This window comes from Bison bison, unplaced genomic scaffold, assembly GCF_000754665.1.
Source record: "Bison bison bison isolate TAMUID 2011002044 unplaced genomic scaffold, Bison_UMD1.0 scf7180017864265, whole genome shotgun sequence".
In the NCBI taxonomy this organism is placed as follows: domain Eukaryota; kingdom Metazoa; phylum Chordata; class Mammalia; order Artiodactyla; family Bovidae; genus Bison; species Bison bison.
In genome coordinates, this window is record NW_011494837.1 from 409,552 (window position 1) to 436,129 (window position 26,578).

At 45.0% G+C, this 26,578-nt stretch overlaps 2 protein-coding genes across 5 annotated transcripts in view; one reads left to right on the forward strand and one right to left on the reverse strand.

Moving 5' to 3' along the window:
- Positions 1-13,060, forward strand: part of MINA (MYC induced nuclear antigen) — a 35,382-nt gene extending 22,322 nt beyond the window's left edge. The window contains exons 5-11 of one of the 4 annotated variants that reach the window (XM_010848384.1): positions 1,973-2,076; positions 5,319-5,421; positions 6,143-6,308; positions 8,128-8,216; positions 9,461-9,547; positions 10,169-10,285; positions 12,942-13,060. In XM_010848384.1, coding sequence (XP_010846686.1) covers positions 1,973-2,076; positions 5,319-5,421; positions 6,143-6,308; positions 8,128-8,216; positions 9,461-9,547; positions 10,169-10,285; positions 12,942-13,052 — 777 coding nt within the window. In that variant the 3' untranslated portion in view covers positions 13,053-13,060. Of the gene's footprint in view, positions 1-1,972; positions 2,077-5,318; positions 5,422-6,139; positions 6,309-8,127; positions 8,217-9,460; positions 9,548-10,168; positions 10,823-12,941 lie in introns of those variants that run through there. The other 3 variants (XM_010848383.1, XM_010848385.1, XM_010848386.1) reach the window with 3 other exon arrangements.
- The window catches only part of CRYBG3 (beta-gamma crystallin domain containing 3), a 126,749-nt gene continuing 111,087 nt past the window's right edge, over positions 10,917-26,578 (reverse strand). The window contains exons 18-22 of the mRNA XM_010848382.1: positions 22,721-22,860; positions 20,112-20,235; positions 14,955-15,113; positions 13,030-13,189; positions 10,917-12,239 (exon numbers count right to left, since the gene is read on the reverse strand). Of these exons, the coding sequence (XP_010846684.1) occupies positions 12,151-12,239; positions 13,030-13,189; positions 14,955-15,113; positions 20,112-20,235; positions 22,721-22,860 (672 nt within the window). The 3' untranslated portion in view covers positions 10,917-12,150. The remainder of the gene's footprint in view (positions 12,240-13,029; positions 13,190-14,954; positions 15,114-20,111; positions 20,236-22,720; positions 22,861-26,578) is intronic.

A 26,578-nucleotide genomic window follows, 5' to 3' on the forward strand; every position in this document is an offset into this window, starting at 1 on the left:
TGATCCTTTTGGGATCCTGTGAACCCTTTGCACAGACCTCTAATGACTTCTTTAAACCCAGAAAAAAAGCCGAAGTCCTTGAACTGGTCCAGAGGGCCCTGTGATCTAACCCCTCTGCTGCCCGCCCACCTCACCTTCCACCATCCCCAGCTTCGCTCACTGCCTTCCTGCCACACCGGCGCCCCTCAGCCTGCCAGGCGCGTGCCGGCTGCAGCACCTTTGCACCCGCTCTTTCTCCCCAGGACGCTGCACGGCTGTGCTGTGCTTAGTCACTCAGTCGTGTCCGACTCTTTGCCTGCCAGGCTCCTCTGTCAGTGGGGATTCTTCAGGTGAGATTTCTGGAGTGGGTTGCCATGCCCACCTCCAGGGGATCTTCCCAACCCAGGGATTGAACCCAGGTCTCTCGCATTGCAGGTGGATTCTTCACCATCTGGCTTGCTCGTTTCCTGAAGTCTCTACTGAAGTGTCACCTTAGCAGAGTGGCTAAAATAGCACCTCGTACCCCAGACACACCCACCCTGACTGACCTCAGCATCATCCTCCTCACTCTGTCTTCTTTGCATTCACCACCACTCAACATTGTTTATTTGCAGCTTTCTTTTATCCCTCTTGCCCCCACTCGAGTATCTTCATTGCTGATGTCTCTTCTCCCTTCTCAAATGCTTGTTGGTTTCTCTGGAACATGTTCCATCAGGGCAGGGCTTTCTTTGGTTCAGTGCTCTCTCCCTGGCGCCTAGCCTGGTGTCTGGCATGGGCGGGGTGAGTGGAGAAGGGTTGGTCAGGTGTTTGTGGGATGAATAAATAAACAGATGGATGATGAGCTATATGTGTGAGGGCCTCCGTCACAGGGCAGGCACTCAGACTCACAAATGAGAGCTGTAATTATGAGTGATGCATTGATTTACTTGAAAGACTAGTTTCCCTGTCAGGTTGGTGTTACTCAGGGCAAGATAGCTCCTATGAATACCTCATAATTGTATATTGTTTATTGCTTTAAGGCCAATCTTAGCATTAAAATAAAAAATCTCATGATGTTTCTTGAGCTCTTCCTCCAGGGCCCCTGGTTGTAGCCAGGGAGCCAGGCTACTTCCTGGGTTGCAGAGAGGAGACACGTGACTCTGAGGACCCCCTCTCTTCTCCTTTCTGCTGTACAGAATGTTCTGTCTGGGTGGGATCAGGCAGGAGGTGGTGGCTCCAGGGCAGGAGTGGTTTGGGGAGATACTTCTCTTAACCGGCTTGAAATCGGACGGGGTGGGGAGGCTCGCCTGCTGGAGGACGTGACTGGGCTGTGGTTGCGTCTAGTGCTCATTCTCCGATGCAGGGCTGCAGGGTTTTTGTCCCTTCTTCCGAACATCCATTGAGCCCGTGTGTGCCAGATGCTTAGGTGGGTTAGGCCCTGGGATACAGGATGGATGTGGGCCCTGCTTGGGAGACCACACAGACTGTAATGGGACAGCGGGTAAAATAAAAATTATAATACAGCCACGTGCCCAGCATTGCTCCAAGAGCTTTGGCTGTGTTGTCTCCTTTAATACTCCAGTAATCCTGTGAGATGTGGGGCAGTTGCTTCCCTTTTACACATAAAGGAACTGAGGCCTCGGGGGGTTAAGTAACATGCTGGGGTCCCCAGCCAGTGAGCTCCAGAGCTGTCCCTCCTCACCACCCACTTTGAAGGATGTGGAGGTCGGGTACAGGCTCTCACCTTGATCCCGGGCTAGTTTCAGAGGTGTCTGTTCTCAGCTTACAAAGAAAGTGGCTTCAGGCACCGGAAGCCTCTCTAGGATTGGGTTCATGGTGACAGACTCACGGACACAGCAGAGCTTGACCAGTGGACCCCACAGAGCCCAGCATGCAGACCACTGCCTGGTCACCACTCAGAGGTTTCTAGAACGCAGAACTGAAACTCACAGCCTCTACAAAGGACCAAGAAGACACCCTCCCCACTAACCCCTTCCCCCTTGTCCTCGTCTAGCCGGGAGACTTGCTGTACTTTCCCAGAGGGACCATCCATCAGGCGGACACTCCTGAGGGCCTGGCCCACTCCACGCATGTGACCATCAGCACCTACCAGAGCAGGTAAGCCCTCACCTCTGACCTCGCGTCCCTGACAGCTCTGCTCCGAGCTGTGGTGCCTGTGGCCAGGATCAGGAGGTGTGAGAGGTGGTCGCATCGCTTCTGCTTCTCCAGCCCCAGGGCTTCCTCCATCCCTGCTGGCTTCCTAGTCCTGCTGTGTCGCACCTGTGCCATTGATCCTCTCATCTGGGCCTCCTCCTGAACTGTCATAACCCCATCTCATACAGAACACCGGGAGTTGCCCACATCCCGGGATCGGGAAGACGGGCACGGCTGTGGGTACGGCGGTGTGTCTGTGACGCCATGCTGCACTTCTAGTCTCTTCCCACCCCCACCCACTCACTCTCTCCATTAGAAAAGTTTTTTTATTGTGGCAAAATATTCGTAGACCATTTCATCCATTTTTAAGCGTCCAGTTGAGTGACACTAATTGCATTCACGCTGTTGTGCAGCCATCCCCACTGTCTGTTTCTGAAACATTGTCATCACCCCGAACAGAAACTCTGCATCACGGAAACCTCTGGGTCTCTTTTAAGGTTTCCAGTTTTTACAGTTCATTAAAGTCGGAAAGGACGTCTGGAACAGTGAGTCCTAGAAGCACATGTGCTGAAAACAGTTCCAATTAAACCACGTTCCAGTTCAGCGAGTGCCTTGTCATGTGACAGGACCCGGGCAGCGGCCCTGCCCGTGGTTCCGTGACAGCAGTGGCCTGGCTAGTCCAGGTCCCATTAAAAGCGCCCATCACTGGTTTATTCATCATGAGCCCTGGGCCTTGTAGTGGTTGCTGGGATGGTAGGCGCTAGACTGAAGGGGCTTTGGGAGGACTTATACTCTGGTCATGGTGGAAGGAGGGGAGACAGGTGTGTAGTTCCCAAACAGTGTGGCATGTCCCATCACAGCTTTGCGGAGGAGTCCCTGGGAGCACAGAGGGGTGTGGTTAGCTAAGCTGGGGCATCACGGAAGCTTCAGCAATGATTTGACACCCAAACTGAGGGAGCCCAGGGGATGAGTAAGTGGAGGTGGGCCCAGAGGTCAGAGTGGGACGGGACATTCCAGGCCTGAGGAGCAGTGGGTCTTCGTAGCCTCAGAGCTGTAACTTGCAGAACAAGAGAGCAAGCATTCCTCTGCCTCCTCATCTGGCTCTGCAAGGAGAAGTGAAACACTGTGTTTAAGGGACAGGAGGGACTAAGCGGGAGTCTGGCCTGAAGGCAGAGAGCTTGTTTTAGGTTTCTCTTGTATAAAATGCCTTCTCACCATGGTTGGGTTCCTTGCAGAGGGAGAAAATTTCCAAGGGTGACTGAGGGAGCGGGCAGTGGGAACCGGGCCGTGGGGAGGCTGCACCAGAAGCCCGTTCTGGACCGAAGCAGCTCTGGGCCTCGGCAGCCATGTCGTTGAGCCCCATGAGCGTCCGTCCTCTGGTGTCCTGTCGTTGCTGTCACTCTTTCCCTAGTTCTTCCTCTTTTTCGTTTTTCTTGCAGCCATCAGCTGGTTTTCTGGCTCCCTTAGTTTTCACTCCATTTTCCTTCCTCGGTTCCTGATTTACTCACAACATTGGAATGTCGCCTCATCAGTTACTTCTCTGACTTCCCTCCACCTCCTTGACCCCGTTGGCTTTTGCCACCACCAAGTGACTGTTTCCCAATCTCAGGGGTGAAGAACTGGTAGCTTTCCCTGGTCCCACCCACTGCCCCTGCAGTCGGCAGGGCTGGAAGAGCTGCCTGAGTTAGAGAGGATGCCTGCCGTCTGAGGATAGGCACTGTGATGCCAACTTGTGCCTGTCGGTGGGGCCGCTGCTAGAACAGGACAGGTGTGACGCGAGGGCCGCTGCTCCCCGGAGATGCCCTGTGCTTTGGTCCTGGCGCTCCTTAAGACATTATGGTAGGGTGAAGATTTGGCCTTTCCCTAAGCCTTCTCAAAGGTGGCATTTAGGGCCTGCTCTCTCAGATAGTGGCATGTTGATCTGACCAATTTATGAAGGTGAAACCCTCCAGAGGTGTTGTTTCTAAACTGCAGCCCAAGATCCAGTCTCCTAGAAGAGCACGGAGCTCAGTGTAATATCTGCACTTTAACTCCGTGAGCTACTGCTATGTGACTTATACCTGGGACCCCTCGAAGGACGATAATATTTCATGCTGCTGTGAGGTCTACATGTGTCCTCCAGGTCTACGTTCAGTCAAAGGTGTGAGGCTGGGTGTAGCATTTTGTCAGAAACCCGTGAGGCCACCAGGTGGGAGTGGATGCCGGGGGAGAAGTGTCTCTCACGTGGCTCTTGTCCTCCTTTGCCACTTCCAGGAGGTAAGCATAAAAGTGTTAATTTTGCTTACAGAGTGAGAGGCAAAAGTCATACTGTGAATTTCCATTTTGCATGTAGCCAGCAATTTGAAATCTGCTGGTGACACAGAGGGACATTTTGAGCAGCTCAGAAGTGTTTATAGAGAGAGCATCCCCACAGCGTGTGCATCTTACACTGACACACATTGAGGAGCGAGTGATTCCGAACGCCCCGCAGGAAAAGCAGAGGTAGCTGAACACTGACGCTGGTCCTGAAATGGTATTTCTGGCATCTGGCTTCTCTCTTCTACCCCAGTAAAACCATCATTAGAGTTTAACAAGTTGCAAAATAAATCATTTTGAAATTGTTAATGTTGGATATTTGACTGAGAACAGTGCCCCTCCCGTCACTAAGAAACAAAGGAAAATGTCATGTTTAACTGTTCAGATAATTGCACAGTCCAGGATCTTGCTGTTACCCTACATATATTGCTTTTTGGATTTTTTGCACATGCAAATTTTTTTAGGTCCTCTAATCATTGAGAGTTACTTTTCTGCAAAACTGTCAAGGCAGTTATGTAGTTGAAAACGTTAAAAAAAAAAAAATTGTTCCTTTGAACTTCCTACTTTATGATAGTCTGTAATTAATTCTGTTATCTTTACATTTAAGATAAATCATGAATAAAGCCTAGCTTCCCACCTTTAACTTTGCATGTGAGTGTCTGAGGTGGGGAGAAAGGGAAGCCTGTGATTGATAATGCTCTTAAGTTTTTATGCTGAGTGCAAAGAGTCGGACACGACTGAGTGACTGAACTGAACTGATGTGAAATTATTGGAACTCGAGATTTCAGGGCAGGGGGATTGATGTGTAGTTTGTAGCTTGAGGCTTTTATAATCAGTGTTTTATCCACATGTCTTATGCTTTCATTGTTTTGTTTTTCATTTTTTTTTTTTTTACTTGGCATGTGTTCCAGTTCATGGGGAGATTTCCTTTTGGATACCATTTCAGGGCTCGTGTTTGACACCGCCAAGGCAGACGTGGCACTCCGGGCTGGCATCCCCCGGCAGCTGCTCCTGGTAAGGAGCGAAGGCAGGTGGGGAGGGAGGGGCAGCTGTGGCTCCCCGCTCAGGACCCTGGAACCCTTCTCCCATGAGCCAAGCTTGTTTCCTCCTGGGCTGGGTGATTTGCAAACGACAGAGTGCTGCACATTACTTGCAACCCAAAGGAACAGTGGTGTATGCAGATGGCCCACTTCCTGTATTTCAGGGTGGCAGCAGCAGGCCCTGGGAGCGCTGACTGAGTAGATATTTGAATAACTAATGTGGCTCAGGAACTATAGCCTCAGCACATGTGCGATCCCAAGTTAGGAGAGATCCACTGGAGAGCCTGGCCTCAGTGTGTTCCCTGGCTTTCCTGTCCATCCTGATTTTACCCTGATGGCAGGTTTTGAGATGATGGATGCATTAGGGCTGAGTTGAGCAAAGGTGCCTTCTTGTCTGAAGTGGTCACTTCAGATAGTGATTTTTTTCTTCAAAAGGCAAGGCCAGGACTGCACCATATTCCCAGGGAGCCCTCTTTCCAGGCAAAACGCTAAAAATTGATCTTTTTTTTTGCAAATGGTAGGCAGCTACAGAGGAACAGTGGTTAGGAGGACATAAAGGGGTGCTGTCCTTAAGGGAGTGGCGTGGATCCGTGTTTGTCCTGGGTGGTGGTGCCCATTGCAGCACTCTGGAGACGGGGCCTGGGCAGGAGCGCGGCTGGAGTCTGGGCCAGGACTCACTTCTGTGTTTCCAGCAGGCGGAAAGCACAGCTGTTGCAACAAGATTAAGTGGCTTTCTGAGGATGCTTGCAGACCGGCTGGAGGGCACCAAAGAACTGCCTTCTGCAGACATGAAGAAGGATTTCGCTATGAACAGACTCCCACCTTACTATATGGGAGATAGAGCAAAGCTTGTGGCACCAGGTAGGGCTTGCTGTTTCTCTAGGTGGCCAGGGGCTAATGTGGAATATATTGATGCTTTTTTGGGTGTGCACTTCTTTGAGCTGATGGGAAGTATGAAAGATTTCAGGGTAAACATGAGCCTGTCCTTAGTGTGTTAAGGTTGGACAGGACATGCTGCTTGATGGGGAATGAGAACCCTGTGATTTGGGGTGAGAAGTATGTATTTATGGCTCTCTGCAATTCATCATCTGCAGGAAGTTTCAAGAACTTGAACACTGAAATAATCTTGTTGGAAATTAGCTCAGGGATGGGTAAAACGTTGCCATCAGCAGGTGAACTACAGGAATTCACAGGATCATCACAGACCTTCCCCAAGTCCCAGGTGACTGTTTGTGACAGGTTTAAGTTACAGATGATGTGGACAGACTGCTGGGTGGATGGTGATACCAGTGTTCTGGGGCACAGACTATACCATGCTCCTGTAGTCTAACAGAGCTGGGTTTATTGACTTGTAACGGGAGATAGCACACTGCTGGAGACTGCAGACATCTCAGTAAAAGGAATGCAGGGAAGGATTTCTAGGATTTGGGTTTGAGTTAGGTGATTTCAAGAGGGTTCAGGAAGTTGGGCTTTGCTCTGGGTTGGATGCTGTTGGGAAATAGAGACTCTCAGATTGCGTCTCCTGTAAATCCTGGTTATGGTTGGTAGCAGGAGGAGTGAAGTGAGGATGGAGTGACCACTGGTAAAGCAGCAGCAGTCCCTCAGGCTAGCCAGGAGTGGGGCACGTGTGGTCAGTCCCGTGGTCTGGACAGTGTCCTTCCTTTTGCCTGTTGATGAAGTGGTCTCGATTTTCTCTATCTCGCGTAGTCACAGCATGGCCATGTTTAATGTTGGGGTGCTTTAGAATGGCCTGTGTTCAGCAGAACAGGGAGACACAGCTGGGAGTGCCAGGCTGGCTCTCAGGCTGCTTCTCTTGGTCAGGTAGAGGGAGAGTCTCATTTTCACTAACTTTTCAAAAAGCCTTATCCATCACGCGTGGAGGACCAGCGAGACACACAATCTACAAGGTCCCTTCTAACATTCATTCTATGAACATGTTTATTGTAGTTTGAGGTGGGGAGTAGTTTAGAATATGTTTTTGATGCATCCACTCAAAACAGCAATTTTCCCAGCACACGGTTTAATCTTTAGCAGAACAGTTCAGTTCTGAGTATCAGCTTATGTCCCAGTTTTCCTTGTCTTAGCCCTTACTGTCAATATTAAGTTCCCTCAACTCTGTCTCCAACCAGATCAGCCTGTTAGGCTGATCTGTTTGTAGTGGCTGCTTTTTCACTAAGTTAAATCCAACCTAGGAAAGAGAGTTGTTCCTGTGCACTTTATTAGGTGGCTTGTTTTTATGACACAGTGCTTGACCTACCTAGACTGAATAATTCGCCATGGTCATGTAACTGGTAATTGGAGGGATGGTGCACTTTGAGCTCAGGAAGTCCTTTCAGAGTCCACATGTGGAGCAAGCCAGGGACAGAAATTGGAGCGGTGAGAGCGTTCCACGCAGAAGGCAGGGTGGCCCAGTTTATTGTGATAGTGTGTGCTCCCCCGGTACTGGTGACAGCCTTTTAATGAACTTAGAAACCTCTGTTGTTATTTATCTGGTTGACATCTGTCTTCAGTGTAAGGATGAGGTCCTTTGGGATGTAAGCAGTATTTTTAACATCACTGTGAATATCTGAGTTGGAGCAGATGCTCCATGCTTGGATTCACCTGCACATTGTTAACTAATTTTCCCAAACAGTTGCTCCTGCAAACAAGTTTGAGCCTGCTTTCTCTCTGGGTTTTCTAGGTGGACAACTTCCGGGGTTGGACAGCACAGTGAGACTGCAGTTTAGAGACCACGTGGTTCTCACCGTAGGACCCTATCAGGACCCATCCGTGAGTATCCAGAAGGGAAGAGGGTTCCACTCAAGGCATGTCCATCGCGGGCCTCAGGTTATCAGGCTGACAGGTGGCCCTGCCCACCTCCTCTGGGAATCTTCCTCCTCACAGTTCAGTCCCATCTCTCTAGATCAGATTATGCCCAGATCTCACTGCTCCGGTTCCGAAGTTTCCTGCCTGTTGGGCATTTGAGGGTTTGTCCTTAGCTCCACAGAACTCTGCTTCTTCCCCTAGTTAGCGGTTAATGTCTGGTCTCTGCCTCCTAATTAGGGCTAGGTTGCCTTTGCCAAATTATCAGTATAGGTTTCTGGTCTTCCTCTGGTGTGGGACTTCTGCCTTTATGAAAGTGCCCTGCACAACCCTAAAGCCCTTGGGAATTCTCCCATGCCTGGTGGCTTCACCCTGCTCCTCCTGATCAGCTTTCTTGGGAGGGGCCCGTGAATGACTGGCGAGGTTGGGAGTCAGGGGCACCTGGATGTCTCCATAACCAGACTGTTCTAGCCACCAGGGCCAAACCTGGTGAAAACTATATAACATATATGGAAACCTTGAGATTATATGCTCCCACAGCCTCATTTTTTTTTTTTTTAAAGCTAGTTATTCTGATAATCAATTAGTTTGAGGCGTTTATTTTAGGTCAGTGTGTTTGATTCTCATCTAAGAGGGGACAAGGAATGACTCAAGGTGCTGGAAGAGGCAGTAAACTTCCCTGTGTAGGGTGGACACGGAGGGAGGGGAAGCCTACTCTAAGTAGAAGGAAGGTTTTTATAGATCATATGGCTGGTATTTAGAATTAATATTTACTCTGTGGTGTTCATAAATTGAAAATTTATGTATACCTAGGAATATTAAATTTTTATGATGCACAAAGAGTTGCTGGTATGGTTAAATGAAGTAACCTGAATGTTTCATTGGTAAGTTGAAATAGAAATGGTTTTTTCATTAAAGTTTCTGAAGGGGCTATTATCTTTTTAAAAAATGACTTACAAGTGCTTATTTGCTACATACAGATAGTAATCTACGACAACTATTTAAAAAATAGTCATTATAACTTGTATTTATGTATCTACATGTTTACATCTCAACTTTTTGCCAGAAAGATTCTTTAGTATTCAATAAATTTCACTTAAGCACTGAGGCATTGAGATTTTTCTTGGTGTTGCCCTATACTACTGGAAAAGCCTCCTAGCACCCCAGTGGGCAGTAGCTTGTTGCTGAGAGCTTTTTTTGTTCTTTTGAAGGATGAAACTCGAGGGGAGATGGTTTACGTCTATCATTCCTTAAGGAACAGGAGAGACACACACATGATGGGAAATGAGGAAACAGAGGTTTGTTCCAACCCAAAATGCATGTTTTTGCTCTGGTTTGGTGCTTGATGGGAGGACTCTATTACCTTTGATGTATGGGTAATGGGCTTTTCTGTGACTGCAGTGTGGGCTTAACTATCCCTGTAAAGCTGTCAATTTGTGAAATGTTAAGTCAGACATTTCTGTAATATATAAACACCTGTACCCACTTTAAAAGACACTGGCATGGGACCTGTGGCCTTGTAGGGGAGGTGTAAAGTAACAAATATGAAGCATTTCAAATGACTAATATTTAAGACTTTAATTCTAATGTATTTTGATTTGGCAAGTAGGGGCTGTTTCTCTGAAATTAAAAAAAAAAATTGGGGCCACACCCGACAGCCTATAGGATCAGACCCGTGCCCCCTGCGTTGGAAGGTGGAGTCTTAACCACTGGACTGCCAGGGAAGCCCCAAATGACTAATAGGCCTTTCGTGAGTTCTCACAAGGGAATCATTGACTTTTATAAGTTATCTAATTATCGTTTGTAGTTTTTATAAATAGCTTACCTGTAACAAGTTTCATTCTTATGAAGGATCTCAGTAATGATGCATTGAGAATTATGGAAAATGCCACTTAAATGACTGGTTTATCTTTTTTCAGTCTTATGGACTTCGCTTTCCTCTATCATATATGGATGCACTAAAGCAAATTTGGAACAGTTCAGCTATTTCTGTCAAGGACCTGAAGCTGACTACAGATGAGGAAAAGCAAAACCTGGTATTATCCCTCTGGACAGAATGTTTAATCCAAGTAGTCTAGTGGCTTTGCTGCTTTAATAGTAATATATATATGTAAAATTCTGGACACTTGATTCTGCAGAGATTTGTGTGCTGGGGACTCCTGTTGCTTTGAACCAAGGACACGATGAATGTACCTTTCCTTACCTGTGTGTTTAATAAAATGAGATCTACCTCTTACAGGTGATCAGTTGGCCATATGTACTAACAGATGTACATAGAAGAACAGCAAGTTACTCAATGTCCCAGAAAGTGACAAAAGCCATATTTCGACCAGTTTATTTAATCCAGTGTGGTAGAAAAGGCACAGCTCCAATAAATGTAAATTTAACTGTCATTACCTGGTGTTCTTTGGAAGAAATAACTTCTTTAAAGAGCCTCACTGGCTCTAGAAAAATTTTAAACGACAATTAACATGAAAATTTTTTAACTTGGTTTTTTACAGTGAAAATATACATACCATACCTTTGTGTATACACAAGCTCCCCCCCCCCATTAAAATAAAGTTACCCTAAAACAAATTTCATTAAATAATACTGCCGCATTTAATAAGAGGCACTCACATCTATGGGCAAGGGTGTTTTACAGGTGTTGTTTGAAAGATTACGAAAGAGCCTGAGATTGAAGGAAAAAAAAATCCCCAATAATATTTACATGGAAAGACCAAGTCTCTATAAAAAATAGTCAAAATAGTGGGTCTTTGAGTTTAAACAGTTCACTGTTACTTTACATTCTAAAGTGCATATAGATTGATATTTTTAAAAACATCACTGGAAAATTTAATCTTTCTATAGAAAAATAGAGCAGACATTTTTCCGCTTTACTGGCAAAAGTTGGGGATGAAGAGAACAGTTATCTCAGTGTAAGTTTAAAACCAACTTAGGAGGGAAAAATACTTGAGAATTCTATAGTGACGGTGGTAATGCTTACTTGAGACTAAGTCCAAGACAATATCCTACCTGATTTTGTTCGAATGAAAGCTATTTAAAATGGAAGTGAAAAACTGAGTTTCTTGTCACAGTTTGTAAAGGAAAATGGTATAGTCAAGGCTGAAATACTACTTGGTTTTAACTTAAAATTTCCCTTTACTTTAGGCAAAGGAAAATTTATTATACGTAGGTGACAGAGTCCTTCCTTATAAACACTTGAGGGTAGATCAGGGGGGGTCAGCACCAGGATAGGAGTGACCCCTGGTTAGCGTTGTCATCCGAGAGAGAAGGGACAGCCACCGGCTATTTGTGCATTTTTAGTTTAAAGGATCAGGCAAAGAATAGCAACAGAAAACACTCCTGTACTTGCTGAGGTGAACACTTATGGTACTTCATATAAAAGCTTCAAGAGAGAACTCTTAATGCATATCTAATACAGTAGCTTAACAGTAAGCTTTATTAAATATGTTTTCAGATATTGTGAAAAAAGTATTCATCTTCTTAAAAGTATGACTTGACCTGTCGGACTTAGCTTCCCTGTGCCTGGCACTCAACCACACACTTAGTTGTTAATAGCTAATAGAGGGTGATAGCATCAGCAGTGTCCTGTAACTATCGGGAATAGGATTTGTGTTTGGTAGAAAGAGAAAACAGACTTCAAAAAACCTGCTCACCGAAGCTGGAGATCAAGCGGGAGTAGAACCTTCCACAGACATCATAATGCATTCTTCACAGGAACACCTACTAGCTGGCAAGCATATTTTGAGCTCTTCCATGGTGAAGAGCAACAGTCTTCACGTTTGGGGGAGAAGCCCATTCCACTCAGTGGTCCCAGAGCCTAGGATGGGCAGGTCGTTTCCACAGGGCATGAGGGCCCTCCTCCCTCCATGCTCTCCCAGGGACACTGCGGACTCTCTCACAATATTTCAATGTCCCATTTCTGTGTTTCTTCTCCCTCCAGGGGCTGGTTTACAATTACGTGAGTTTTGTCATAATAATTTCCTCCTAAAACAGCAATTCCAAAAGGAAAGATTAATTTATTCACACAGGTGCTTAACGATTTCACAACTGTCAGAAGGCTTTCGTTCAGCCCACTTGCTGGTGGGGTAGATTCATATGTCTTTATAAAAGCGATGGTCTGAAATGGGAAACTGAGGTTAAACAGGTGTATCTTTTCACCTCAAACCAGACCTCACAGGAGTGACTGAAAGGCTAAGCAGTATAATATATAGATGTATAAATGATGTGCCCTAACAATGGGATTCTTAAGAACACAGTGCTCTGAGCACGCTCTGGCTCAGTGTCACACTGCATTTTTGTTTCTACACCAAGAGTGGCTGTGACTAACCCAATTAGAGCAACAGCACTGAATAATATTCACCCTGACCTTGTTGAATTCAAAAGTGAGTTTAAATGATACCTACTATAAATTTTAAGAACCACACAATTCAGAACAGAAAGTCAGAGATGTTTCTTTAGGGACCAGATGACGTGTTACGGTTGGTGATGCTTCACATTTCGAAATGTTCTCAAAGATCACATAGCAAATGAAAATTTTACCACTCTACTGATAAGAACCTTCATAAGCTTGGTCCTTAGGCTTTTGATCCACCTATAGCTAATTGTTTTGCTTGTTGTTTGTTAAAATGGCATATCAGCTTTTTCAAGTATAATTAAAAATGACTTAATATTTCCCTTATACATAAGGGCTGCTTTTACCCAGGAGGAGGTGGAGGTTTGGAATTCAAAATGAATATCCAAGGACACAACACACTGGCTTTCGTCATAGGCCTACCTTTAACATCAAGGACCAGTTGATCACTGAGGTAGGAGCTGATGGTTCCATTTCTGTTCAGTCTCCACTTCTGCCTGAACTGCCCATGTTCGGTCCAGAGGGCGACTTTAGCTCCAGGTGTGTCTCGACCACCGATGACATCGAGACATGTGTCACTGGCCTGAAAGGTCAAGAAATACATTGGCAGTACTACATTGCTAAAATCAGCTGGACTGAGCCTTTTTTCTTTCATGTGAGTGAATCAGACAAGCCCATCTAAAAAGAAAACAAGACCTGAACCTAAATCTAAAATTATAATCTCAGTCAATTTTTTAAGTTGTTATGGCTGAGGGAAGGCGATAGTATGGAAATAAACCTACTGAACTAGAGGTACTTTTTTTTTTTTCCTGTGATCCCTTGAACCTCAAACTGCTGTGGTTGGAAGGAATCATAATTTTCCATGGTACAGATGAGTATCAGAAAATCACATATCATTTTAGAAACCATGTAAGTCTCAGTGTGGTGGTGGTTCAGTCACTAAGTCGTGTTCAACTCTTGCAATCCCACCTGTCTGTAGCCCACTAGGATCCTCTGTCCACGGGATTTCCCAGGCAAGAATACTGGAATGGGTTGCCTTTTCTTCTCCAGGGCATCTTCCTGACCCAGGAATTGAACCCGGGGTGGGAAGATCCCCTGGATCTTGGGCTTTATTCTTAGGCTTTCCTTGTGGCTCAGCTGGTGAAGAATCTACCTGCAATGCGGGAGATCTGGGTTCGATTCCTGGGTTGGGAAGATCCCCTGGAGAAGGGAAAGGTTACCCACTCCAGTATTCTGGCCTGGAAAATTCCATGGACTGTATATGTATAGTCCATGGGGTTTCAAAGAGTTGGACACGACTGAGTGACTTTCACTTTTGCATTGCAGGTGGACTGGATTGAGCCACCAGGGAAGCCTGAGGTATTTGTTTTTAAAAGAACATCCAGATCTGACAACAGATGGTTAAATAAAGATTTGTTGAATTAGGATTAAATGTTGAGTTAGTGTTAGCTTAAATATATAAGGTCGAGCTTGTTTTTCTTATAAAAACATTGGGTGATGTGCTGGATACCCAGACAATAATTACGTTTAAGTGCTTTTCATTTCTGTTGAAGCATGAGAAAAAGGTTGATAATCTACTGGTGATATAATAAAACTGGTGTCTTATTCCCCATACCATCAAACATAATAGAAAGGGTGCAGAAAAACAAAGAAACCTGAATTTTATTTTCTAAACTTCCTCCAAAAGCAGCAGCTTTCTTCTTCCTTCATTATCTGTTTCAAAGATGTGCTTAGTTTCTCAGTCGTGTCCAGCTCTTTTTAACCCCACGCACTGTAGCCTGCCAGGCTCCTCTGTCCATGGGGATTCTGTCCATGGGCAAGAATACTGGAGTGGGTTGCCATGCCCTCCTCCACGGGATTCTCCCAACCCAAGGATTGAACCTACATTTCCTGCATTGCAGGCAGATTCCTTCCCAGCTGAGCTACCAGGGAAGCCTGTTTTGAAGATGAGAAAGGTTCAATTCAACGTGTTTGGAATCACAAAGACAGCTAAATTGATCTGGGCCACAGAGCTTAAGAAGCATCTCAGAAAAGCACACCATCCATTTGGGTGTGATGATTTTATCACTAGTTTTAAAAAAAACCATTTAGTATAAGTCTTTTTACTTTAAAACAGAATTTTTGGCTATAGAAAGTCTAGTTTGGAAGGCCATTTCACTTCAGTGCTTCAGTAATATATGTCAATGCTTTTATAATCATGCAGCAAACTCTTCATAGGAAGTTGCATTAATTGTATCATGCCATTTGATTTGGGAAGATTCTGGTTTCTAAAAGACCAAAGATCAACAAGCAAGCTATACGATCGGTGGGGCTGACAAGCAAGCTATACGATCGGTGGGGCTGGTTACCTTGGATTTAAAGAGTCCTCGACAGTAGTGCCAGATCTGCGTATTCTTCCCGCTGTAGGGAGAGATGCACACAGAGGTTGCCCTGCTGTCGGCCACATTTCCCGTGACTGTCAGGTACCCGTCCTGGGCTCGGTTCCTTATTCTGATGTACACTGAGGGCTGTGGCAGGAGGGGCAAAGCCAGTTAGAAAAATATCTTTTGAATCTGGAAATCAGCCCTTTCCAAGGAAAACTTGAAGGAAACATGTGAGAGGAAACAGAATTTAGCTTATTTATTTATATCTGTTTCAAATTTTCCATTAAAAAACCCTTAGACCACTGAGCACATACCTTCACTTGTACAGTCTCTATTGTCTTTTCTGAAATACACTCTTGGGAGGGTGAAAGGTAATAGTTTCATTCATTCACATTCCGCTATGACAAGGGGCAGATGCAGAATTAGGGACTTAATGAGGTTCATGTAGTAACTACTATGTCCTTGTGGGTCTGGGGAAGGCTGGGGAGTAAGAATAAGGGCAAGGTACTACCTCCATGGATGGAATAACAATTGAGCAGGCAAGGTACAATAATAAGACACGCTGGCTTGTGCTATGATTAAGTGCCAAATGACTGCTATGGGAGGTTGTGAAAAGCCCAGGTGGCTGAGGGCCCTCTAGTAATTTTTTTGTTTCTATTTATACTTTGTTGAAATTGACCTTGATATTTCAAGGAAAGAGACCTTGCATATAGGTGGTCACTGTGTAGCTACTCAAAAATTGGGTAACAAAAAATTTCATCTCTTGGGCCTGGAATATATAGAAAGTTTTCAAATAAGATACTAAGTCTAGGACTTGCCTCTAAGGATCACAGTTACTATTTATTGAGACTTAGTCCTAAATGCTATCAGAATTAATAACCAGAACAACCCTTTAAGAGAATACAAGGGACTTCCCTGGTGCTCCAGTGGTTAAGACTCCACAGTTCCACTGCAGGGGGCACAGATTGGGGAACTAAGATCCTGCATGTTGACAGGGTATGGTCAAAAAACCACCACAGGAAAAACAGAAAGAAAGTATAATTATGACCTGCATTCTTACAAATAAGGGTAACACAGATATGGAAAAACCAGGTTTGCCTGTGCCAAAACCCTCCCTATTCACCCTGATGCTCTAAGGCCTGTGCAGAGATGCACTCATTACTCTGCATTACTCTGAGACATGGGGAATAAAAGACCGATTCCAAAGTTGGCAGTGGAATAGGATGATAAAAGAACAAAGCACCTGACTGAAGCACTACAGAAACTATACTCTCAGCCCCAGGACTCAGGCCTCCAGTCTTAATGTAGTAATATAGGACACTCAATATGCCTGTCTTGGATCAGATGTTGGCATCCCACTTAGAACCTTGTCAAATACCAGTAACACATGATCTGTTACTGAATAAAGAAGCACTTTTCAAGCTGAGAAAGGTAAGAGCTAGGGAAGTGCAACAAGGCATTATGGTAAGCCCACCGATGAATATTCTGTTTTGAAGTTTAAGATGGATCAGTGTGAGGCTAGTTGAAGTTTGGTAAATTGGTGTCATGTTTAGCCTTCCTATGGAAATAAACATTCTGGGCACTTAAATAAGCAAATAAAAGGACAGTTTTTTAAATCTGGTAGTGTAAAGCAGATGAAAAAGATGTCTTACTTGGTAAAGTGTTTTAACTGTTTCAAACCACTATTTCTGTATTCACAGTAAGATATTTAAATTCCTGTAATTTGTAAGTCTGAATCATATAATTCTATAAATCTCCTGCAGTTATTAATTCTGGAGGCTTCACTACATTCTTTACAACAGTTTCCTTACCTTGTACATGTAAGAAAACAGGTGTGACCTTCACAAAGGACAGTTCCACTTATGTTAGGACCAAACATCACAGTTTTTAATCAATTAGCTCAAGTAAGTGTCACATTTTATTTTTCTGGGCTCCAAAATCACTGCAGATGGTGACTGCAGCCATGAAATTAAAAGATGCTTACTCCTTGGAAGGAAAGTTATGACCAACCTAGATGGCATATTCAAAAGCAGAGATATTACTTTGCCAACAAAGGTCTGTCTAGTCAAGGCTTTGGTTTTTCCAGTGTTCATGTATGGATGTGAGAGTTGGACTGTGAAGAAAGCTGAGCCCCGAAGAATTGATGCTTTTGAATTGTGATGTTGGAGAAGACTCTTTCGAGTCCCTTGGACTGCGAGGAGATCCAACCAGTCCATCCTAAAGGAGACCAGTCCTGGGTGTTCTTTGGAAGGACTGATGCTGAGGCTGAAACTCCAATGCTTTGGCCACTTCATGTGAAGAGTTGACTCACTGGAAAAGACTCTGATGCTGGGAGGGATTGGGTGCAGGAGGAGAAGGGGACGACAGAGGATGAGATGGCTGGATGGCATCACTGACTCGATGCACATGAGTCTGGGTGAACTCCGGGAGTTGGTGATGGACAGGGAGGCCTGGCGTGTTGCGATTCATGGGGTTGCAAAGAGTCAGACACGACTGAGCGACTGAACTGAAGGTAATAATCACCCTTATTATGCACTTGTAGTCTGACTTCTCTGTGATTATATATGAAAGCACTGATATGCATTGTAAGTGCCTTGCTGAAGCCCTAATTTCCAACCTCAGAGGATCACATTTTGATGATTCCTGAATTTCTAAATAATATAAGCCAAAGCAGTGCCAACAGGCTTACCAAAAAGAGGAATTATGACCCATAATACATCCATCTATGGCCAAACTACCCTGAATGCACCTGATCTTGTCAGCTAAGCAGGGTCGGGCTTGGTGAGTGAGTGGACGAAAGACTCAGTACTGTTATAGGTACCTAGAATTCCTCTGCTGGTTTTCAAAGCTGTGGCCTAAATAAACAAATGGAAAATATTAAAGTATTATTTTGAATTAAATGTTTAAGGATAATTTCCTAATACACAATTCAAGAAGAGTAACAATGTTATTAAAAAAAACTTCTATGTAGAATCAGAGGCTACTGTTCTAGCTATCTTAAATAACAGCCAGGGACATCCTTCCCAGCAAGGGACCCCCTTTCAAAAGTGAGGGAAATATTCTCGGCATCCAACTGGGCTTCCAGAGTTTCTAACAACATGGGATCAAGTGTTACTACTAATATACAAACTAAACTGAAATCCCACTTCTGCCGTGCTCTTCCCCCACGGGTTTTCAGGGCAGTTGCCTATCATCCTGTGTGACAGGACTGAGGAATAAGCAAGATGCAATGCAGGAAGATCTGTACCACACACTGTGCCAGGGAAGTGCACTGATGCTTAGTATCCCTCGGCCGGCCATCTCTGGTTCTCTCCAAGGACATTGGGAATAAAAACCTTTCATAATAAAGGTGTTAGCACAGCAACATGAGCCAGATGTTGTGTCAATCCTCACGGTGATTTAACCCTCATGATGATACTGAGGGGTAAGCAATGGGATCACTGTTTCACCAGTGACAAATCTGAGATGCCAAGGAGTGAAGTGACTCAAAGTCACACTGCTTCTGAGTGGCAGAGCTAGGATCTGAACCAAGAGAACTACAGTGGTGGGAATGAGCATGGTGTGCACATATGTGCATGCTCGTATGTAGACACACGTGTGTGTCTATCCATTATCTATTCAAAAAAACATTTCTCTTTTGCATTCTTTTTGATAAACAGCATTCTGACAGGTGGGAGGTGATACCCCATAATGGCTTTTAATTTGTATTTCTCTGATGACTAGTGATGCTGAGCATTTGTTTATGTGCCTGTTGACCATCTGCATTTCCTTTTTGGAAAAATGTCTCCTCAGTTCTTCTGCCCAAATGCTATGGGGGATCCTCTTCCCACTGCAGTGTCCCCAAGCTAGGGTGCCCAGCGCGGGGCTCCGACTCTCACTCCTTTGGACGAACTATTCTCCAATTATTGGGTCACCCACCCAGGAGATGTGATCTGATTATACTGCAAATCTGTTTGTCCTACTCCTAGTGGCTCATTTTTTCATATCTTTAGTGGTAGAGGATCTTTTCTGGTGGGTCCCTCTTTTTCATCCATGGTTGTTCTGCAGACAGTTGTGACTTAGGTGTGCCTGTGAGAGGAGGTGAGCTCAGGGTCTTTCTAGTCCGCTACCTTGGTCCCTCTCCATTTTGCATTTTATATGACTGCTTTGAGTTGGGCATGTTTTCCCAACGAAAATGTAAGCTCCGGTAAGGCCTAAATCATGTCTACCCTTATATATCTTCTGTAATTATTTTTTGCATAGTAACAGACATTCAACTTATCCATTTATACATTCATTCCTTCACTGAAAAAATAGTCCCTGAGTGCCTACGATGCGCCAGACATTGTGACAGGCGGAAGTGCAGAGTGAGAAGCCCTTCGTGGAGCTTGTAGAGCTAGAAAGTACCCAATCCAACAAACACATCATTACACACCTCAGGCAGCGTCTTGTAGAAACAACCAGGTCTTTAAGGGTGTCATTTAGATTCAGAGAGAGAGAGAGAGAGAGTAACAGAGACTTCCTGGAGGGCCTGACACTTCAGATGAACTTAAAGGAGGACAAGGCAAAGAATGAAGGAAGAAACTTCTAGACAGAGCCTATAAGTGTGGGAAAAGCACTCTGTGCTGGTGCACGGCACGGAGCCAGCGTGTGAGGGGGAGACAGACAAGGCTGGAGAAGCCAGGGGGAGCCAGATCACACAGGCCATGCTGAAGAGATGAGACTGAACCCAGAGAACAGTGGGAAGTTTCTGCATAAAAGACTGACAAGCAGTAGGTGTGCAATAAATACTACGTTCATTAAATTGCCAGGATCCATCCTGAGTATTATATAAGCGTGGTTGGGGGAGCCAAATGCTTAGGAGGTGAAACTAGTGCACTCTCAGAGTTGATTTTTTTCCACTGTTTGCTACAGAGCTTAGGATACTTATTTTCCCATGAAAAGACAACAAGGTCAATCAGACTTAAGACTCAAAGCTAAAACCCAACACTGACCTTAGGTACAATTTTATGATTTAGTTTTATGATCCCATCTAATGAGATCCTCTTGTAACATAAATGGCAAACTAAATTAAATGGTCCACTGTTCAGATGCTGTGGTTTATGAAATTTCTACTAGGAAACTGAGCTGTATTATTAGATCATACAGTTCTTTTCTCTGTACCTGCTTCACAGGACGGAGGGAACCAATGGTTTTCCATCCACTGAATGCTCTCCAATTTGGGATCTCATTAGGCTCGAGTAGGATTTGTCTTCCTAAGAAATTGGGTCCTTCATAAGCTATCCACCTATATGAGAACAGGAAAGAAAAAAATGGGATGCTTAAAACAAAGCAATCTCTATCAAAAATACCTCTTACTCTACCATATAGGGTTTATTTGTTACAACTTCTAGGTTTGTAGATTGTTATTAAGAGAAAAAATGTTGGGTGTTTTCATGTTTATTTTCATTTACTGATTTTATTTGGGAGTGCCCGGTCTTAGTTGCGGCATGTGGGCTATTTAGTTGTGGCACGCAACTCTCAGTTGCAGCACGTGGGATCCAGTTCGCCAACCATGGATTGAACCTGGATCCCCTGCATTGGGAGTGCAGAGTCCTGGCCACTGGACCACCAGGGGAGTCGCAAATGTGCATTTTAGTGGGAAAACCAAAGAGGATGAGGAGAAAGTGCACTGGACTGTGGCTCAGAAGATCAGCAGGAACCTGGTTGTCTTCCTTTCAAAACAAGGTCCCCTCCAGCTCTAGAATTCTGTGTTATTTGGATAATACCAGGCTTTTCCCCCTAACATTCTAAGATTCAGACATAGACGATAATCCCTCCCTAACTACCCAGTTAAAAAATACCGGCTTCCTCTCCCGCTCTTAGGCTTGCTGTCCCACGTCCTTCAGAGCCTCTCTGCGTGATTCTAGCAACCTCTGCAGACACACCTCCTCCCACAACGTCTCCCACGAGGACTACTTAAAATTGTCCACAGAAATTCCATCTGAACTCTTCAGACTCGCTCCTTTTGCAAATACTTCTCAGGACCCCAGGGGCCTTCCAGCTGGGCAGAGTGTCTAGGGCTTTGCGGAGTATGTCTGGAGCCTGGAGGCCTACGCCACCGCACACAGTCATGCCCATTCCTTTCTGCATTGGCCTCGGCTGCTTCTGCACCATGGTGTTAGGTGACAGAGGCAGGCTGGCCAACAGACTGAAAAGACCACCTGGCCCCTTGCTGTAGAGGTTTGCCAAGCCTGGCTTGAGGTGGTTATCAAGCTGGACATATAGTTATGGAAAATAAGCTGGGACGGCCAAGAGAAACTGCACTTCTCAGCAGGACCCCAGGTCACGGCACACAGTGCTTTCAGAAAGGACGTGTGAAGATGAGGTGGCTTGTTCAGACAAAGCCGCAGCTCTCCACAGCCGAGATCAGGCTTGGCCAAATTATGCATGGACGAGCGAGACAGATGACCTTCCCTCCACCCCTTCCTGCTAACACAGCCTACACCATCAGACTGGTGCACCGTCAGGACAGTATGGCCATGGGGAGGCTGGGCTGCCTCTCCTGGTTTGTAGACTCTTTAGACAGGCAGGGAAGTCTCACTTATAAAACTGAGATAGGTTCTAATAAACTTGTCCTCCTTATATATTAATCTAATGAATTTCACAACTGAAAAGCATTGAAGCTTGCCCCCATTACCACCGCAGATTAAACAGAACAAAACAAAACCTGTCACTGAGGGCAGCTAGTTGTGCATGCAGTGGTATTCTGGGAGCCATTTGTAGCCTAGGAAAACCCTCAGACAGCCTTCACTCTTCTATCCCATATACCGATTCTCTCACAAAGAATCCAGAACCATGTAACTGTTAAACTTCATTTTAAATCAGTTTAGTCTCGGCTTTCTCTTTCATCATCCCCAGACAATTTAACAAGGAGAGTTGATTGTCACACAGTTTCAAAGTCATAAGACACACAAACGGCATCCTTATGTTAATTATAGAGAGCAATGTGTTCTTTTGGATGACTTTGGTACCAGAACACCACAGGTGCAGGAGGAGGGGCAGGCTCGGCTGACAGGCACGTTCAGAAATGGCCTGAGATGCAGGTTTTCTAGGAAGCGTGAGAGCTTCAACTTCAGGGCCCCTCACTTTCAGGCCACTTACCATTTCTGTCCTGAATAAATATGCAAGTTCATGCCTAATTTATGTACCCGTCATTTTTCATTTCTTTTCTTGGACTCATCTTCCCAGACTGTAAAAGTGCAGGCCCCATATGACCTGCACCCACCCTGCCCAACATCCTGCATAAGCAGCGACACTGGAAGGCAGGCTGGCTCAGCCAGGACACCGAGCACGAAAGTAAGTGCCCTAGAACAAAACAGCTCTAGCATAAACAAGACATCAAATCAAAACACCGAAAAGCCCTATCAGTTTTAGTCACTTGTCTTAAGCCCGTAATGGTCTCTTACCTAGTCAAGGTCACTGATTCAATTAGGTTCCTTCCAAAGGGAAAGAGGGCTCAAATTGTTACAGTCACCGGGTCCACCCACTCTAGGACTCATGCTCTGAACACACACATGGCAGTCCTCCCAGACCACTGTCTGCTACTGCATACTGGACACAGTCCACAGTCTTCTCTTATTTGAGAGAAACTACGATTATTACACGGAGACAGAAAAGAAGTGAGAGTACCATCACACCAAGTAACAGAGGCAGCGGGGAACAGAAAGCACCTGTGCAATGCTGACCTGCCACCGTGACTGAAGCAGGCCAGGCCCTCGCCCCATACTTACAGTCCACTTTTCACCCACACGGACTGGGTGTAGAAGTGCAGGTCCTTGTTCAGAACAGAGTTCACAGCCTCTTCTAGATGTAACTCTCTCCCCTCACACTGTTCCAGAGCAAAAAGGCTAAGGGAGGGTTCTTCAAAAACCTGAAAGAGAAAAGAGAAAGCATCACCAGAGGGTGGCTATACCGCGGTGACATCCCAGTCACAGTGCAGGGTGTTCTAGATCCACTGCTTCTCAGATGCATATAGTGGTTTGCTGCACCTGCAGTGATGAGACTAGATTCCATTCATAATGCTTATTCAATTTTTTTGTAAATTAAAATTGAAATTTTAGAAAAGCAGTCAATCTCATAATAAAAATAGAGACCTGTTGCAGTCACATATTAAGGTCTGAATGTGCTATAAAACAGACCATGTTTTTGGTCCTGCCAATGCTTTTAGCTGGTCACAGAATAAACACAGAATGGAATAGCACCCTCTCTTCCCAGAAGGTCACAGGCTTAATCACTGAGGATATACGACTTCATGGCTCTAGGCTCTTAAAGGTATTCCTAGGAGGGAGGAGAAGGTATTTTTAACTTAACAATAATAACAAAAAACCAGAGTGCACAGCGGTGGGAGTGATTTTGACATAAAAAGTACTTATTCCCCCAACCCCTCTTGTCAGACAAGAACAGAATCAATTTTGCTCTTTTTCATTCATTTGTATATACAAGATAACCATGCTAGGAGACTTTTGTGGGATGAGAAATCAAAACAAGTCAACATCCTTATGTTTGAGGCATTACTAACTAGTATCTACACTAGGAGAACTGCATAGACATCGTAAAGTAGTAATCCAGAGTAGAAAAAGAGACGCCCTATGAAAATACCCAGTGGAAGCCCAAATTCTTTTTAGCAGAAGGCTGTAGGAATCAAGGAGGCTTCACAAACATGGTGGTGTGTGAGTTCAGTCTCAAAAGATGCCAGTGACCTGCAGAGGCCTAAGGACAGCAGAGGAAGGTGCTCTGTGCAAAGAAGGGGACAGAAATGCATGAGCTATGTTAGGGACACAGCAAGTAAACCAGTGTAGCCAAAAGCCTGAGTCCGGCAGGAAATGGTGCCAGGTGCATCCACTGTTTGCTAGTGTGTATCGAGCTGCCTGCTTCTCCTTGCCCCTGACAGAGCAGACTCATTTACTGCGTGCTGGGAGTCCTGGAAGGCATTTGGGCAGAGGAGGAGGAATGGGCTGAGCCAACTGTAACCCGGTACATGGGAAGTAATACAATAGGCAGGAACTGGCTGTTCTGACAACAGTAAATGAACAGTCCAGCAACAGACTCTCACTATACCTACATAAGACCGGAATGACTTACGAAAGTGTTATTCTTGGCAGCCATGTTAGGAATAGCAAAGACGGAGAATGACTTAAAAGTCCATCATGAGGGCGTAGGTTATGTCTGGTGCATTCATGAAGGAATTCTATCCAACTGTACAAAAGAGTGAGGCGATCATTACGAAAGACCTCTGAGATATGTTCATTAGCAGCAAATACAAAGTGAAGAGTAATGCAGAAGAGCAGACTTTTTATGCTACAGTTTGTGTACAGAAGGGAAAATAATTTATGTACACCCATGTATAATATGTGCTTTATACACATGAAAATTTTTCTTAAATCAAGTATAAAGCACCTCCATGGCTAATGTGTCAGAAAACTAGGATCTAAGAAGATAAACGGAGGAGTGGGAGCAAAGTTCTTCACTGCAGGCCTTTGGTCCTTTTTGATTTTTGAACTATAGAAATACTTATTCAAAATTTAAATTGGTAATTATCATGCATATGTTTGTATAGAAATGTAGTTTACGTGTATTTTTCTTTAAATGGATTTGGGGAAACTTATCTGGCAACAAATGAGTGAAGAAAATAGAGTGTAAGTATCAGGACACAGAAAAAATCTTCTAGAACAAAGAAAAAGAACCTGACCTAAAAACAGGAGGGGGGTGTGGAAGGTCAGGATTGGTGAAGAAGGGGTGGCCAGAAAAACTACCACACTGATAAAAGGGCCCAAGTAAGACAAACAGATGAAGGAGAGAGAAAAACATGTGGGAGTGTGGCCGCGGGCACGGTCAACCCTAACGATGAGGGCTGGAACTGCATGGGTCCACTTATACAAGGATTTTTTGCAATAAATATGTACTACACAATCTGAGGTTGGTTGAATCCTTGGATGTGGAAACACAGAGATGGAGGGCCAACAGTAAAGTCATATGCCAACTTTCAACTGTGTGGACAGTCAGCACCCTTAACCCCTATATTGTTCAGGAGTCAACTCCTGGACTTCACTGGTGGCATAGTGGCTAAGAATCTGCCTGCCAGTGTAGGGGACATGGGTTCAATCCCTGGTCTGGGAAGATTCCACTTGCTGTGGAGTAACCAAGCCCGTTCTCCGCAACTACTGAGTCTGCACTCGAGAATCTGAACTCTGCAATGAGAGGAGCCACCGCAATGAGAATCCTGTGCACCACCACTAGAGAAAGCCCGTGTGCAGCAACGAAGTCCCAGTGCAACCAAAATAAGTAAAATTTTTTTAAAAAGTCAACTGCGATTTGTCATATATGAGAAACTCTGGAGAGCAAACACGCCTAGCAGCTAAGAACTTTTACTGAGAACCAGAGGGTTTACTGTTGAGACAGAGGCAGGATAGCCCTAGCAGAAGTGCCCAGTGAACACTGTGCCCTTTGATCTGGAGTTCAGAGAGAGGATCGAATGTAGGGACGATCATTTGGGAGCTCCCAGAACCTGAGTAATAACTGGAGTCAGTTACAGGAAAGGGCAGGGAAGCAGAAGGGGAACAGAGCTGCGCTGACACACACAGCCCGAGTGGTGATGCAAGGCGGGCCTGTGGAGGAGGCAGGATAATGAACCTGGAGAGGAGCCCGAAGTAAAGGGGAAAGAAAATCAAAAGGAAGTGCTGGCCTTGCTATAGAATTCTTCCCTGATGTGGAGGAAGAGGGTAACCGTGACAAGGCAGCTTGGGTTCAGCAATCGGGGCAGTTGATAACCAATGCCGCGGGAGCTTAGGGAGCCATCCACCAGAGATGACAGGTGGGATCTAGGCTGTCAGGGCGGAGGAATAAGTAGGGGAGACTGGAGATGAGGCATACAGGCTATATTTAGAAAGAGAAGGAGGGAAAGGGGTTGTGGCCTCTGTGAACACCAGGTATGGTGGAAGGCGGCAGCATCAATAGGAAAAATCTGAATAAGGCAAGGCTAGAGGGGTGGGTTCCAGAGGAGGAAGTGAGGTCCAATCCCCAGTTCAGAACCTCAGACTGGAATCACCCTAAGAGGGAAAGGATCACTTTGAAAAGGATGAACTATGCTTCCTCTGAAATATAAGGAAAGATAAAGGATGCTGAGAAATTTCCAGGTTTTTAAAACTGGTAAAGACTGAATGACTAAACACAAGCACAAAGATGTAAATAATTTTTTCTTTGTTATGTGGCAAAGGTTGCCTGAGGATCACGGAGGGTGTGGAGCACTGTTCAACAGAGTTTCCTGTAGTGACAGCCATGCGGCATACCTGCCTCTTCAGTGTGGTAGCTACCAGCCACCTATGGCCACTGAGCATCTGAAATGTGACTCCTGTGACAAAGGACTGAATTTGTTTTATTTAACTAAAAAACTACATGTGATTACTACTATGGTACTGGACAGTACAGATGTGGGGTTTGAATATGCTGGAAGAGAAGGCAAGCATCACAGTCTGCAGTGAGACAGTAAGCTAAGTGTGAAAAAGCTGCCCGGGAAGCACTGATTTTCCTTCAGTAAACAACATAAACTGGGTCAAGAATGGATATTCATCTCAAGTCACTGAGTTCCTGAG